Here is a 13,562-nt window from a genome sequence, read left to right as displayed (position 1 = left end):
GTTAGCAATGAAAGCAACACATGATAGGACCAATCTGTATTTGGAATACAGGATGTTTTACACCTGAGGTGCCAAATATGATGCACAGTGCCGTATTCGGCACCTCAAGGTAACGAATACAGGCGAGTCTATCGTTTTTCAATGTCTCATGTAACAAAATCGGGTTTTCGGTGTTCAAAATGACGAATACAAATACTAAATTTATAAATACGCCGCTATGTTATCTATTTTAGTAAATACGGTAACATGTATTGCCTGTTTTTTATTTTTACCTTGTAACAACAGCATTATGATACATTTCTCTAAGTCCTATACATGAAACCATGATATCCCGTACTTTACAAACTACTGAAAAAAGGCTCAGGGGTACAAAACTGTGTGACTACCATATCAAGCATCAACCACTAGACTGAAGGAATCTGCCATTGCAAAGAACTCTTTCTGAACTGCTTTCCACGCCGATTCTGGTGCTTGCGCATTCATGGTGTAAAGTTTGCCGTCCCTCGCACAGCAGACAGCAACATTATGACGTCGGAAAGAAGGGCTTTCAACTCGGAACTCTAGCTTGTAGTATTTCACATTGTCCTCATCTTCTCTCAAGGCGGCATCAATAAGAGTAGCGTTGATGTCCGGGCTTCGCCTTGCCCTGGCGATCCTTCTCAGCACCACCTCCCCAACATCTTTCGGACCACCAAAAGCCTCAATCCTGTTTCAAACAATTCAGTTGCTTCTTTAGTGGATACATTACAGAGTGATAATTTGTCCAAAATATCGACCAAAAGTTAGCATACGCAGGAGTTTTTTCAGACAATATTAAGTGGCATTTAAGTTTTGTGGCTTCCTATGTAATATATACACGATTTTATTTTTAGGTTTCACATAGAAACTCGTATAGAGTGTTTAAGAGCTTGGAGGAGCAAATTGCAACTGAGAAATTAAGTGGACTTACGAGAAGTCTTGCGGGACAGGTGAGACAATGACACTGACGTTGAGTTCCCCATTCGATCCCGGGGGGCCAAATGCTGCCACAGGTTCACTAATGTTTCGAGGTCGAGATGGAGATATCCCGATCGGTGGCGGGTCTAGTGATCTCTGCAATTCTGCCTTCTTCACTTCTCTGTATAGTAGAGTCTGATCTCCAACCCAATTTGATGGATAGATAAATTCTACATGTTTAAGAAACCTTAAAGTTAATACTTTGCTAGATATATACTGAAAATTTGACAATGAAACACCTTGCCGCTTACAGATAGGCACTTCAAGTAACTCTTCCTATTAGCATCTCTTTTTAATATATTCACACTTACGATATCTTTGTTAACAATTCCTCCAGGGAAAACATTTGGTAAAATAAAACAAACCAGAAATGCATTATCCGGTTGAAATAGCCCACCAGATGGCAACAATGATCAATCAAGATGAAATGGAGCCCAGGTGGCATGCAATTCCTGGTCCTAAATGTGGCACCAGATAGCCCATGATCCACACATACAACCCCATTGGAGGAATGACATGTAGGTTGGGTATAGCAAGTGGCAGCAGAAGGGACCACCTTTTTGCAGCCACTCGTGCTTGTAGCCTTGTAGCCACATTCGAACATAGGAAATAAATCAGATGCGCCCATATTTTCTTAGTCCAATGACTTGAGTCCTACTATTTGAGAAACAGGAAGACAGAAAATTTGGAGATTCCAGTGCCAAATTTATTTTGAATCTGGATTCGGAAAAAAAGAACCCAAAAAATATCACTATTGGGACAATATCTCTTTATGACTTCATTCCATTGCACTAGAAATAAACTAAATATCTTCCCGAACAAGAGAAATGAGGATTAGGTCTACCATCGGTCTGATTAGAAATTTAGTAGAATTGATTTATCTTTTTGGGAACATAGTAAAGTTGATTTTGGATCTGCAAATTTTTCCTTTCTTTTTCTGTGGATGGGATATGAACACAACCACTTGGCATCCCTATTTCTGTACTTTTTGGAGGGGGCACAAAGTTGGAGCTTGACAACAACGTGCACACGGCCGGGATACCCCGAATAAATTCCACGGCTGATGGCAAGCATCACCTCTACCGAAGATCACCTTGCCAAAGCATGACCTCAAGTTTCCTCTAGTCAAACGCTTCAATCTTTTGCTCTCAAGTTAGTACATCTTGTTCATCTGCTTATTGAAAAAGTACGTTTTCTTTTGAGTGGCAAATGCTCGAATTTCTCATGTTCACCGATCGTTCTAAACACGCACTGATGTTGATGTCAAAAAGGGACACTGATGCGTTACTCTCTTTGTGGATTACAGTGGTCGGTACACACTAGACCAGGTCCCATGAATCATAATGCCGTATAGTGTAAAACCCCGTTGACCCATACACAGGTGGCAGGTATTTCTTTTCTGTAAGATAATTAGAGTGGTTGTTAACATTACGCATAACAAATGCTTTAAAATTCAGAGCAACAGCTCAATGTGTGTCACGAGGAAAGAGACTGGCAGCAGTTCAAGGTGTTGTTGACGAGTGCCTACCTATAGCACAAAGCAATCTAGTCGATTAAGCAAGATGGAACCGAACGCCTCATCCAGGCAAATCCAATTCAATTGCACGCATGCAGATGCCAATTGCCAGGTGCTCCTTCAAAATCAAACCATGTAGTATGCAAATGCCAATTACCAGGCTGACAAGATGGGAGGAGGAGGTCGAGAGCGGGTGAGATCAGTGCGCTTACCGAACCCGTTGTCCGAGTCGAGGCAGCGGGTGAACCCGCCGACGGGGTAGAGAACGTCGAGGCGGAGCGACCTGCCGAGCTCCGGCGACAGCCCCAGCAGGAAGCTCGTGACGCCGCCGAAGTTGCCCCCCACCGCCGCGGCCGCCGCCGTCGTGGCCCCCACAACCAGCCGCCGCCGGAACAGCGACGCCAGAGCGGCGAACTCCTGCGCCGGCGACGAGCACCGTATGACGCCGCCCCCGCGCCGCAACCGGTCCGCGGAGCGCGAGGGCGCCCCGCGGTGGTGGTGCCTCGCCACGGCCATCGCGCAGGAGCCGGATGGCTTTGGTTTGGCGGATTGGTTTTGTCTCGACGAGACGCGGGAGCGGGCGACGGAGGGGTATTTGGCGTGGCGCCGGAGCGCCTTTTTTTCACGGTCTTTTTTTGCGTGTTTTTCGCGCTTTCTGGAGGTGGGGTGGGGTGGTGGAGGTTCTCCGCCGACCAACCGAACCGAGTGAGCGACCAAAGAACGGGCTGCGTGTCTGACTGCCCATCATGCGTGCACATGTGCTCCGGCTCACGGCACCGTCCCGGCACGTTCCCAGACCGTTGGACGCGCTCGCACGCGTGTGGATTTTTTTATTTTATTTTTTTGCAGCTTTTAACACAGGGTACACGTCGTGGTATCTACTCAACACACACCTCAAGATCTATAACTTATACACATGTAAGTCTCCAGCTCTGTAAGTGACAGATACGTCATATTTCTATTATGATCAACAGACACTGACGAAGAAATCCATTTGGGATTAAATGGGGAGTGCGAGAGCCGGCCAGGTCCTCGTTCTCTCTTTCTGCGACTGGGGATGGGTTTGTTTACGTGTGAAGGCAGAACAGAATCTGAATAACTAGTATGGGACTGTACATACGAGAATATAGATATATCCCGCTAAAATAGGTGTGAACAACCAGTTTGTTTGGAGACGAAATTTATCGTAAGTACATTGTTTGTTTTGAGCTCATTTTTGTGGATTTTGTCGGCAATTCCAAATTCCAGATAGATCCAAAGAAATTTTACAGCCTGCTTAACAGCAAGAGTCCAGTCAGTTCCATCAATCAGGTTTTTTTTTCTTTCTAAACGAGCTAGAATTTTCTCTCGAGAGTATCCGGCAGAAAGTATTTTGGTATTAGTAACTGATACGCATTTCGACGATATTTCTGTTCCTTTTCCTCTTCTGAAGAAACTCACGGGCATACCCATCACCTTCGAAGTGCCAGCCTACGAGTTCGCAAAGATTGCACAAACACGCCGTAGGGGCGTAGGGTCCCAAGAATTAACGGATGACGAATGAACAAAACGAGGCAAAATGTATTCGGAAGAAAATTGATCCATCGTTCGATTCAGCAAAGACTTCGGCTGATTCGAGCCGGCGCCTCTTTCTCTTTTAGTTTCTTCTTCTTTTTTCTTTCCCCATCTCCAACTACATTAATACACGATCCATGGCTTTTTTTTCTGTGGCCTTCGTGCAATCATAAAGCCCAATTCAATGAATGAATCGCCTCACATCAAACAAAGAAAGGCTCGCAAGAACAACCTCCAGGAACTAGCTAATATATGCAACTTCCGTTATCTCCTCCATTGTTGACCAGATGATCTTCGAGCATCACTCGGATTGTAATGATCTTGCTTTCCCTGATTCCATTGCCTCAATGTATCCGGGTTCTGACCCTGCTGGCCGGAACTCCAAGGCCTTGAGGACTCAAGATTGTAGCTCTGATGCTCAGAACTCCACTGCCTTGATGGCTCAGCCGGGGTGTAGCTCTGCTGTGCAGAACTCCAATGCCTTGAGGACTCAGCTGGGGTGTAGCTCTGACGCACGTAACTCCATTGCCTTGATGGCTCAGCTGGGGTGTTGCTCTGATATGCAGTCAACTGCCTTGAGGGCTCAGGAACGTAGCTCTCTTGCCCTGCATTCCAGTGCGTTAAGGACTGGGGATCATCAGTATAACTTTGCGTGCCACCATAGTCACGGCCAGCACCAAGCTCAGGCGACCTCGAGTGTTGGTGATAGCTGTCTCGTGCCCGAGTTTGGTACTCCGCGGATCGGCTATAACCATTTCTACCATTTCTGTCCAGTCCGTGCCCTGGGAGAAGAGCATGGGACGAGACTGAGGTAGAACCATAAGCATTGTATGCACTCTGTGTACTTTGATTACCGTAAGCATTCTTGTTAGCATACGGCACTGTGTTTGCTGATGCAATATTATATGAATTAGTTGTGCGGGGAGCCCATGCATCAGCCGTTGCATTTCGTCCAGTGTTGGTAACAAGAGCAGCATTAGATTCCCAAGGGAGTGTTGCATAAGAGGCATTCGGCTCAAGCATTGAAGAATGTGCTACAGCAGGCCTTGAGATATTCTGAAGTCCATGGGTTGGTTTGTTCACCGCTGGCTGCTGATGGATGGACACAGCAACAGTATCAGACGCCAGCGCATATTGCTGGGCATGCTGATGTACTGAAACTCTATTTAGGTGGTTAATCATAGGGGGGACATTTTGAATAGGCGGATTTACGGAAACCGCCAACTGAGGTAGAGATGGGGCGTTAGTTTGAATATGTGCCGGCAAAACAGAAACTGATGCATAAGGTTGTGAGGGCAACGAACTGACAACATTTGAGAAGCTTTGCTGCACAGTATTTGCAATAGGTGTATTCTCCCGGTTTGACAAATGTGATTGCTGCAAGTTTGGAGCCTTCACCTGCGTTGGGTATTCTGGTCTCCAATCAGCCTGCCAAAAAATATCATATGAACAACAGAAGGCAAAATTAACACTGGATAACAAAAATGAAGAGCCAGCAGACAAACCCTTGCTGTAAGGTCCGATGGAGGAGTTGGTGATGGAAGTGAAGCAGGAATAGGTTCAGGTTCAGGTTCAGGCTCTTTTGGAACCCCAGCACCATTCGCTAGACTCAACAGCTCTGAAAGTCCAAGGCCAGTCCGCTTCAGTGTATCCAGAAGTGCAACAGTCTGTTCACTTGGCACGCTCTCCCCTGTGTTAGATGTTAGAGCAAAGACAAGCTGTGGATTCTTGAGCAGCACTGTAAGCAACTCAAGATCTGGTTCAGAAGCTGCACCATTTGCACCGGCAGCAACTGCTACTGATGTTGATGACGTTGATCCAATTTGCTTGTCCTCAACAGGAGCTGCAGTGTTAGTAGGGGCTGCGCCCATGCTATCTATTTCCATAGTGTCGGCATCTGGTGGCTGGTCAATTGGAATTTCTGGGGTCAGGCTGTCATCAGAGTCCATTTCCAGATCCCATGGGTCCTTTGGATTCAATGGGATGTCCTTCTGACTTGCATAAAAGGTTTCCTTCTCACGCTGGTTTCTCTGAGTTTGAACCTCAAGCTCCTTGCTGTTTTCACCAGTACCTACACTCCACGAGGGGTCTATCCATACCGCTGCAACAAAAGGGAAATAGATTTCAAAACAAAAAAACCAATATTGCAGAGGTCAAGCTTTTTGGAGAATCTCCTAAGAAACATAGCAAGTTATAAAAGCTCAAACTATTCAAACTCTGCAATAGGTAACACACAATCGGATGTACCGCAAAGGCCCTTGCATTTAAGCTCAATTTCTTAAAACTGATTATCACAGCAGTTAGCATGTAGCTTTCTTTAAGCTGGGTTTGAATAACAAGGATTTCGAGCTTTTCTTTCGGTTACTGGACTCTACAGCTTCTGTATTTCAAAAACATTGCATGTCACTTATTGATAGTTATTAAATCAACAGCAGCAGACAGCACAGAGCTTCACAGTACTCCTGGGAAGTCTTTTTTCTCATGTCCTTCATGAGAACTAATAATGGAAGAGGATCTCGAAACGACCAGCGACTGCTTCAGATGTAGAAATAAATAGGCCTACCACAATCGTGTGTCTATAGCAGCAGGTCAAATAAGCACGCCCACACTACATCTCATGTATGCATTGAAACTTAAGAAACAAGTAAACATGGCAATCCATGGAATCGACATTAAACTTGCTAGTCCAAGTAGTATGTACAGCATTGGGTACACAGCAGCACATCTCTAATGTACTCAGCAACTGATATAAGCAAGGATCTCAGGACTTTCCATCTGCTAACTCTCAGAAAAATGAAAACTTGTTTATTATGAAGTGATCAAGTGCAGTCCACCTCTTCAATGCTTTATACTTTGAGGAAATGAATTTACACCAGTGCAAAAAGTAATTGTAAGTGGAGACATGTTGGATATTCTAAAAGTAGTAGGTTGATGCATAATTTATGTATAAAAATATTTTAAGCATGCAGTCGTTTGTGCTTTACCAGATCTGCAAGCGCAGAGAAACTACCAGCTGTGGATTTACTTGCAAACCTTCAATATGCATTGACTAACCATAGTAATAAACCAGTTCCAAATCCATGACAATTGATCCTTGTTTGTGGATATGCAGTACATAAACGTAGTAGCTAATCCCTCATAACATTCCAGAAAGCTGAACTGCTATCCACTGTTCTTTCAGAAGTTTGATGGAGAACACAAAATTCCACATGACACTTGTTCCGATATGAAACAGTTAAGCGGACACAGATTTCTGAAGTTTGAACAAATATGGATGTCTGTTTACAGCCAACCAGAAGTTCAGAAAAACTTCGTTTGTTTACAAGTTTTAGGGTCAAATACGTATCAAGTTCAATGTTTATCTTACATGAGTTGTTTATAGCATTAGAACCAGTACAGTAGAGGCGCAGGATTAAAAAAATGAACACCCACATTCTGTAACATCAAAGATCCGATGAGGTGTACTTTTCTCCATTTCGACTGAAGCTGGTTCATGGCAGCATACTGATTTGAAGAATGAGACCTAATCTAATCCAAGTAATTCACGGAAGCTTGCACTGGTATGAATAAAAGACAATACACTTAATTCTTGAACCATTTTCTGTACAACTTTACTAGTTCTCATTGACCAAGAAGCAGATCAGAACTATTCAACATTCAATAAAATGGCAAATGAAGGAGCACAAAGCGACGGTATACCTGGTGGTATCTGCCAAACAACTCTCTTGGAATCCAACTTCTCTTTAACATTTTTTTGACAACTTATGTTTAACTTCAAACCGCCTGAGGTTTCTGGCTTATCAGGCTGAGGAACTGCACTTTGTTTAGAAGTTGATGCGCTTGGGTCAACAGGTATTTTTGCGGTTGATGTAAGGGGACTTCTGGGCACAGGTGGTACATTCGAATTGACAAAGCCAGACGTTTTTTGCGTTTCCATTGCCTGCGGTTTATCACTCACTTTGCTAGTGTCAACCTTGCCATACTTCTCCTGCATGAACATGGCACGCATCTTTGCTTTTTGGATATCATCTGCAGATAGTGGTCTGCTATTGTTTGTAGATATGCTCCTGACAGAATGAACATTCTTCCCAGCAGCTTTCTTATTTGGATGTTCTACAAGTAGAGTTTTCCTTTTTTCTTTGGATTCTGGAGATTAGATAAGGAGATTCACACAAACAGTTTGAACTACACTAAATATTCAGGTAAGTGAAATAATGTATGTATAGATCCGATTTGAAGATGATACATTGGATGGCTCAACAAACTTATTTGAAATACACAGGCATGAATTTTGATTATCATCATCGAACATGTAAAAGGCAATATAACAACAAACATGTAGCTCGGCACAGAAACACTTGAAGAATAAATAAGCCATTAGCATTTAGCAACACCTTTTTTGACTACACAGAAAACGCCTCGGGACATTTTTTAGAAAACAGTTTTACCCAAGAGGTTATTTTTTATGAAAGGTGTAAAAAACCCACTAAGCTACAATTAAAAGCCACCAAGATCTTAGTACAGAACAATACAAATTACTAGTAATTTTCAATCGACAAAGACCTATAAGATGTATATTCTAGCAAGCTGCAAATATAAATAATATTCTTTAGTAGCCTTAAGTTATATATGGTAAAAGACATTTTCTGAGAATACATGGTATTATGGTAGTAGTTGAACATGTGTTCACGAAAAAAGAAGCAAAATTAAGTAAATGTGAACTTATATTTAGGTAAAGGATACTTTTCGGCGGAGCACTCTTTTTATTTGACTCGTCAGCAGAAGCCGTGAGAAGCATTGGAGTTTTTCTGGGCTCAGGCTTTCTGCACAGTGGCACAGAAACCAAGTCAAACAACAATTATATTAGCCAAATGGATGTTAAGTAAATCATTTAGCTCAACTGCAATTTAAACACACTCAATGGGGAGACCATATACAAAAAATACCTGTTCTCATTTGCACCATCAGTCAAGGCAATGATCTCCTCCTGGTAAGAGCACAAAAATTAAACTTTCATAATATGTTAATCTTCTGATGTATATGCTGTCACTTAGATACTTACAGTAATATCAACTTCAGATTTCCAAGACTCGTCACGGAGAATTTCACTTATCCTGCAAAAGAAAATAAATAACCACAATATTCTCCTTCAAACAGAAGATAAAAACGAACAAGAGGGAATACAGTGTTGCAGTGCAAGAAAGAAGATCCCACCTTTGTTTACGTATCAACTCCTTTTGAGGTTTCTTCAATGCATGACTCCTTACAAGCACTTTGCTCAATCTGGAGAGGAGGTTCCTGGCCCTGCTTGATATATCTGATCTTGGAATCAGATAAGTTCTAATAAGCAGCCCAAAGAAACAAGAAAATCTATATATGCAAAACTTAATATAACGTTAGTGCGGAATAGGAAATGCAAACAAGCGCTAGAGCAGTTATACTGGACAAGTGAAATGGAAATGAACTTGTCAAACACGCTAAGGTTTTAGCCATTTATATCCAAAGACCTAATTATGGCAACTTAAAGTACTCTCAGTAGAGTTCCTGTTTCATCAATTCGTCATAAATAGGACTTCAACTTAATGGGAATCATTGATTTAAAACCACTAATTCAAAATATCCCATGCAAGTGTCCAAATTGACACCCTTTTTTTTAGAAGACCAAGTTTCCAAATGATAATACAAGGTGATTCTCGTGATAAAAGAATCGTCATACAATAAGTGTGTGTAAAATATACATCCTTGTGGCAATTTCTACACACCTTGTGTCCTATAAAACCGCAACCTGTTAATAGTTTGCAACACAACTGACATGTGGGCTGGCAAAGCCTTATGTAATGGGAGGTGGAGAAGCACCTGCACCAATAAAATGAGTTCAAAATTCGCACCACACCTAAGTACATGTTCACTAATGAAAAATACGAACCTTGAAAATAACAAGAATAACCGATGTTTGCTCTTCAATAGCTGCTTGACTCAACCATGTTGACACAATGGTTAAACCACCCATTGTTAAGAACCTGAATGGTTATTGGAAAGGTGAAGCCAAGCATCAACATAATAATCATTTAAAGCTCAGTAGGTACTAAGAGGCTTATATCTTACCAACTAAGAATTGTAACATTATTTACTTGGAGAATCCATTCCATCAATTTGACCTGTCCAGAGAATGTTTCCTCCTTCCACATTAGAGCAAAGATACTGTCCAAGAACTTCTTATCTTCTGAGTCAACACCAGGAACAACTTCATCTTGCTTAGGTTCCTTTCGAACGGAGTCTGGATTAATCTTAGCATCAGTAGGTTGCATAACCATTGTTCCTGAGGGCATGAAAGGGGCTGAACAGTTCTGCTGGACCTCTGCTTGTTGCAAAGAGTTCTGCAAGACGTCCATAGGCTGCAAACAACTTTGTGGGACCTCCATTGGTTGCAAAGAGATCTGTGGGACATCTGATGGTTGTGAAGAGCTTTGTGGGATCTGCACTGGTTCTAAAATTCTCAGAGGTTCGACAACTTCAGCATGTGCCTCTATGTCAATTGGAGTCTGCTCAGTGGTTATGGAGCATACATTGCCATGTGCGTTGGGTGTTTCTATTCTCAGAGCTTTTTCTCGAGACAAGGTAACAAATTTTCTCACTCGTGCTCGTTGACTTGCAAAGAACTCCCTAACCTAATATTCATTAATGTACATGTCATTAACAGAAAAGGAATTTGCAGAAAAAAGGTAATATCATCAACTTCATGATTCAGACAGACAGAGTGAAAGCAAGAACTGTGTGATTAATCAGATTATAGCGGGAAAAAACAGAAAGCAAAATGTAGGCCACGAGCTAGAATAAAAATACAAAACAAGAAAAACTCTATTGTTCAGTTGTTATGACTTATGATGGTATCTTTAAAGGTACCATTTCATTTTTCAAATTAAACATACAAGCATATGAGGGCACAAACAAAAGCATAATACATCAAAGTACAGAACAGTATCACATGTGAGGTGAGAAGCAGACCTGCGTAACAGTAACCCCGCAGAGTGCGCTAATTTCACGGGTCTCTCTTTTGCCAATAGTATCCTTCAAAGCAAAAAGTGACTGCATGCACTTAACTGATTTTGGATTCAACAAATCCCGTGGCTTTTTACCTGCAAAGCTTAACTACTGTCAAATAGTGCTTAGAACAGCAGGCGATAATCAAAAACATATGGAATAATGTGAAAAATAGTCAGATTTTGCGTCAGCTTTGACAATGGGAAATTTCATGCACCAGAGCTCTTCATCTAAGTTAGCCAATAATGACATGAGTAATCAATAGCGCTCTTCAGCAATCAGGCTCAAAGCAATAAAAATTCGGTATATGTCAGTTGTGTTACACCATGGTGCCCATGTTGTTTTATTAATATTGTATACTAAGACATCCACCACAAGAATTGTGTCAATGTGAATTCCATTGATACGGAAAAACTGACCTATCTTGATAGACAATGCACCAGCAGCCTGCAAGAACCAACCAAATGCAAGATAAGTCCACGGATGAACCAAAATAATTTAACTGAAAAAAGGGTAATGAGGACTAGTGGACATGCAGTATATTCAAAGGCTAGTGCAAGCTAGTGACACGGAAAGATAGCCGGCGAGCAAAACATGCCAAGAGCAAAAATGTATATCCAACAATCTTCAAGACATCTTCAGCATACACTCGATATTTCACTATTTCGGCAATCGTAATCCATAACACCAGAAACTATTGTTGCAATATCATATATGTTAAAGTAAATCCTTGTGTGTAGTTAGTTTAATCTTTCTGTTACAGTAAGTTGGGTTTTTTGGCCTATATATCCCCCTCCCCTTTGTAACACACCTTTGGATGAGTTTCGATCCAATAGAGGCTGTTAGCAGCTATAGGCTTTTGGGTGTTTGAATAAACATCAGAAGCTGCTGGCAGCAAGAGAACTCCTATGTCCAGTTTGTGCTCGCGTGTGTGTTCATACAACCCACCTACCCACCTCTCACAAGATCGATTCCAACAATATACAGACAGTGAGGTAATGAAGTTACAAATGCTTTAATGTTAAGCAGAGCCTATCATGAACAGCCATGGAAGAATCAGCACGCCCCCTTTCGCCATTAATTTGTATAATGGCATGCTTTCAGAATCATGAAAACGTAATTTTACGGAGGTACTAGGATCTAAATATTAGAAACAAACATATATGGAGTGCTATACTGCTACCTACTAAACCGTTACATTATACACTCGCCTAATTTCAGGAGTACAAATAACTTTCTACCATGGAGCACTGTATCCTCTATGAACTATCAAGTACAACTACCAATACGTAAAATGTAGTGGTCAAAAAAAGTTTGGGACTGATTACAAGAAGTTTAGAACAGAGGATTCGGATCGTATCACCATAAAAAACCTATGCTCTTATCCGCACCCAATCGAATAGATTCCCTCGAAGCACTTCCTATGCTACTTCGCCAAAAATTACCCCAACCCAAGCATCCAATGGGAGAAACATAAGAGAAGCAGGGATTGGAGACAGGAGATTCTTACCATCTCCTGGGCGAGGGGATTGACGCCCGTGAGATGGCACTGGGCGACAACGAGGCGCTGGAGTTGGTTCACCTGCGCGTGCAGCATCTCCTGCTGCGCCGCCACCATCGCTGGGATCGCGCCCGCGTCGATCCAGCCGCTCGCCTCGACGAGGGCTCCGGCCGCGGGCTTGAAGGGGACGAGATCCATGGCCCCCGCGGGCGACTGGGCATCAGGTTACCGCCACCGACGCCCTCTTCGTCGTCGTGGCGGGGGGGAGCCGGCGCCGCGGTGGGATTAGGGTTTGGAGGTGGGGCGCGAGGGAGAGGAAGCAGAAGATGGGGACGCGAGCGAAATGAGACGGAGAGGGTTGAGATGGGCGAGGTTTTTTTTTTTTTTTCTTCACCTCTGTTTCGTTAGTCGTAGTGGGTTTACTCCTAATTAGGAATAAACTCGGGCGTTGTCGCCGGGAACTGAGCTGTGGGACCAAGCGGTCAGTGTCAACCCTACAGTAGTAGGCTATCTCTCCATGCTGCTCGAGCTCTGACTTCTGAGATTTCGGCTGACGTCACTGGATTAGAATGGTAGTAATATCTCCGGTCATAAATACATGTTCTGGACAAGATACCGTCACTAATGCATAATTTTAATATTTTTTCTATTAAAATATATTTATAAATTTTATTGAATTTGTGATATACGAAGAAAAAATCAAGACGAATCTGCACATATAATTTCAAGGTTTCTAAACTAAATATTTTGAAAGCAATTGTTAGTCAAAACTTTAAAAGTTTAGCCAAATTATTTTCTATTTATAATCAAACGGAGCATATGGCTATACTGAATGTGGTAGGTGCGTGGCTAGAGATCGAAGGTTTCAAATAGAAAATTAAATTGAACAAAATATAGGATTTTAATCTGAAATTTTACTATTTCATGCCATGGGCGGATCCACAAGAGTTAGTG

The 13,562-nt window shown here is 42.4% G+C and overlaps 2 protein-coding genes across 2 annotated transcripts; both read right to left on the bottom strand.

Moving 5' to 3' along the window:
- Positions 1–220: 220 nt before the first annotated feature.
- Positions 221–3,155, bottom strand: LOC133928264 (psbP domain-containing protein 7, chloroplastic-like). Its single transcript, XM_062374523.1, has 3 exons — positions 2,725–3,155; positions 950–1,166; positions 221–706 (listed from the first exon to the last, which is right to left on the bottom strand). Exons 1-3 carry the CDS (start codon positions 3,026–3,028, stop codon positions 391–393), a joined length of 837 nt encoding a protein of 278 aa, XP_062230507.1. The 5' UTR covers positions 3,029–3,155; the 3' UTR covers positions 221–390.
- An 897-nt stretch (positions 3,156–4,052) lies between these two features.
- LOC133928259 (homeobox protein LUMINIDEPENDENS) lies at positions 4,053–13,005 on the bottom strand. Its single transcript, XM_062374510.1, has 13 exons — positions 12,618–13,005; positions 11,527–11,554; positions 11,072–11,202; positions 10,172–10,734; positions 9,993–10,086; positions 9,829–9,922; positions 9,281–9,383; positions 9,129–9,180; positions 9,013–9,053; positions 8,810–8,889; positions 7,766–8,212; positions 5,572–6,167; positions 4,053–5,494 (listed from the first exon to the last, which is right to left on the bottom strand). Exons 1-13 carry the CDS (start codon positions 12,804–12,806, stop codon positions 4,331–4,333), a joined length of 3,582 nt encoding a protein of 1,193 aa, XP_062230494.1. The 5' UTR covers positions 12,807–13,005; the 3' UTR covers positions 4,053–4,330.
- Between the last annotated feature and the right edge of the window lie 557 nt (positions 13,006–13,562).

Source organism: Phragmites australis, chromosome 1, assembly GCF_958298935.1.
Source record: "Phragmites australis chromosome 1, lpPhrAust1.1, whole genome shotgun sequence".
Classification (NCBI taxonomy): domain Eukaryota; kingdom Viridiplantae; phylum Streptophyta; class Magnoliopsida; order Poales; family Poaceae; genus Phragmites; species Phragmites australis.
This window is presented reverse-complemented; position numbering and strand designations above follow the sequence as displayed.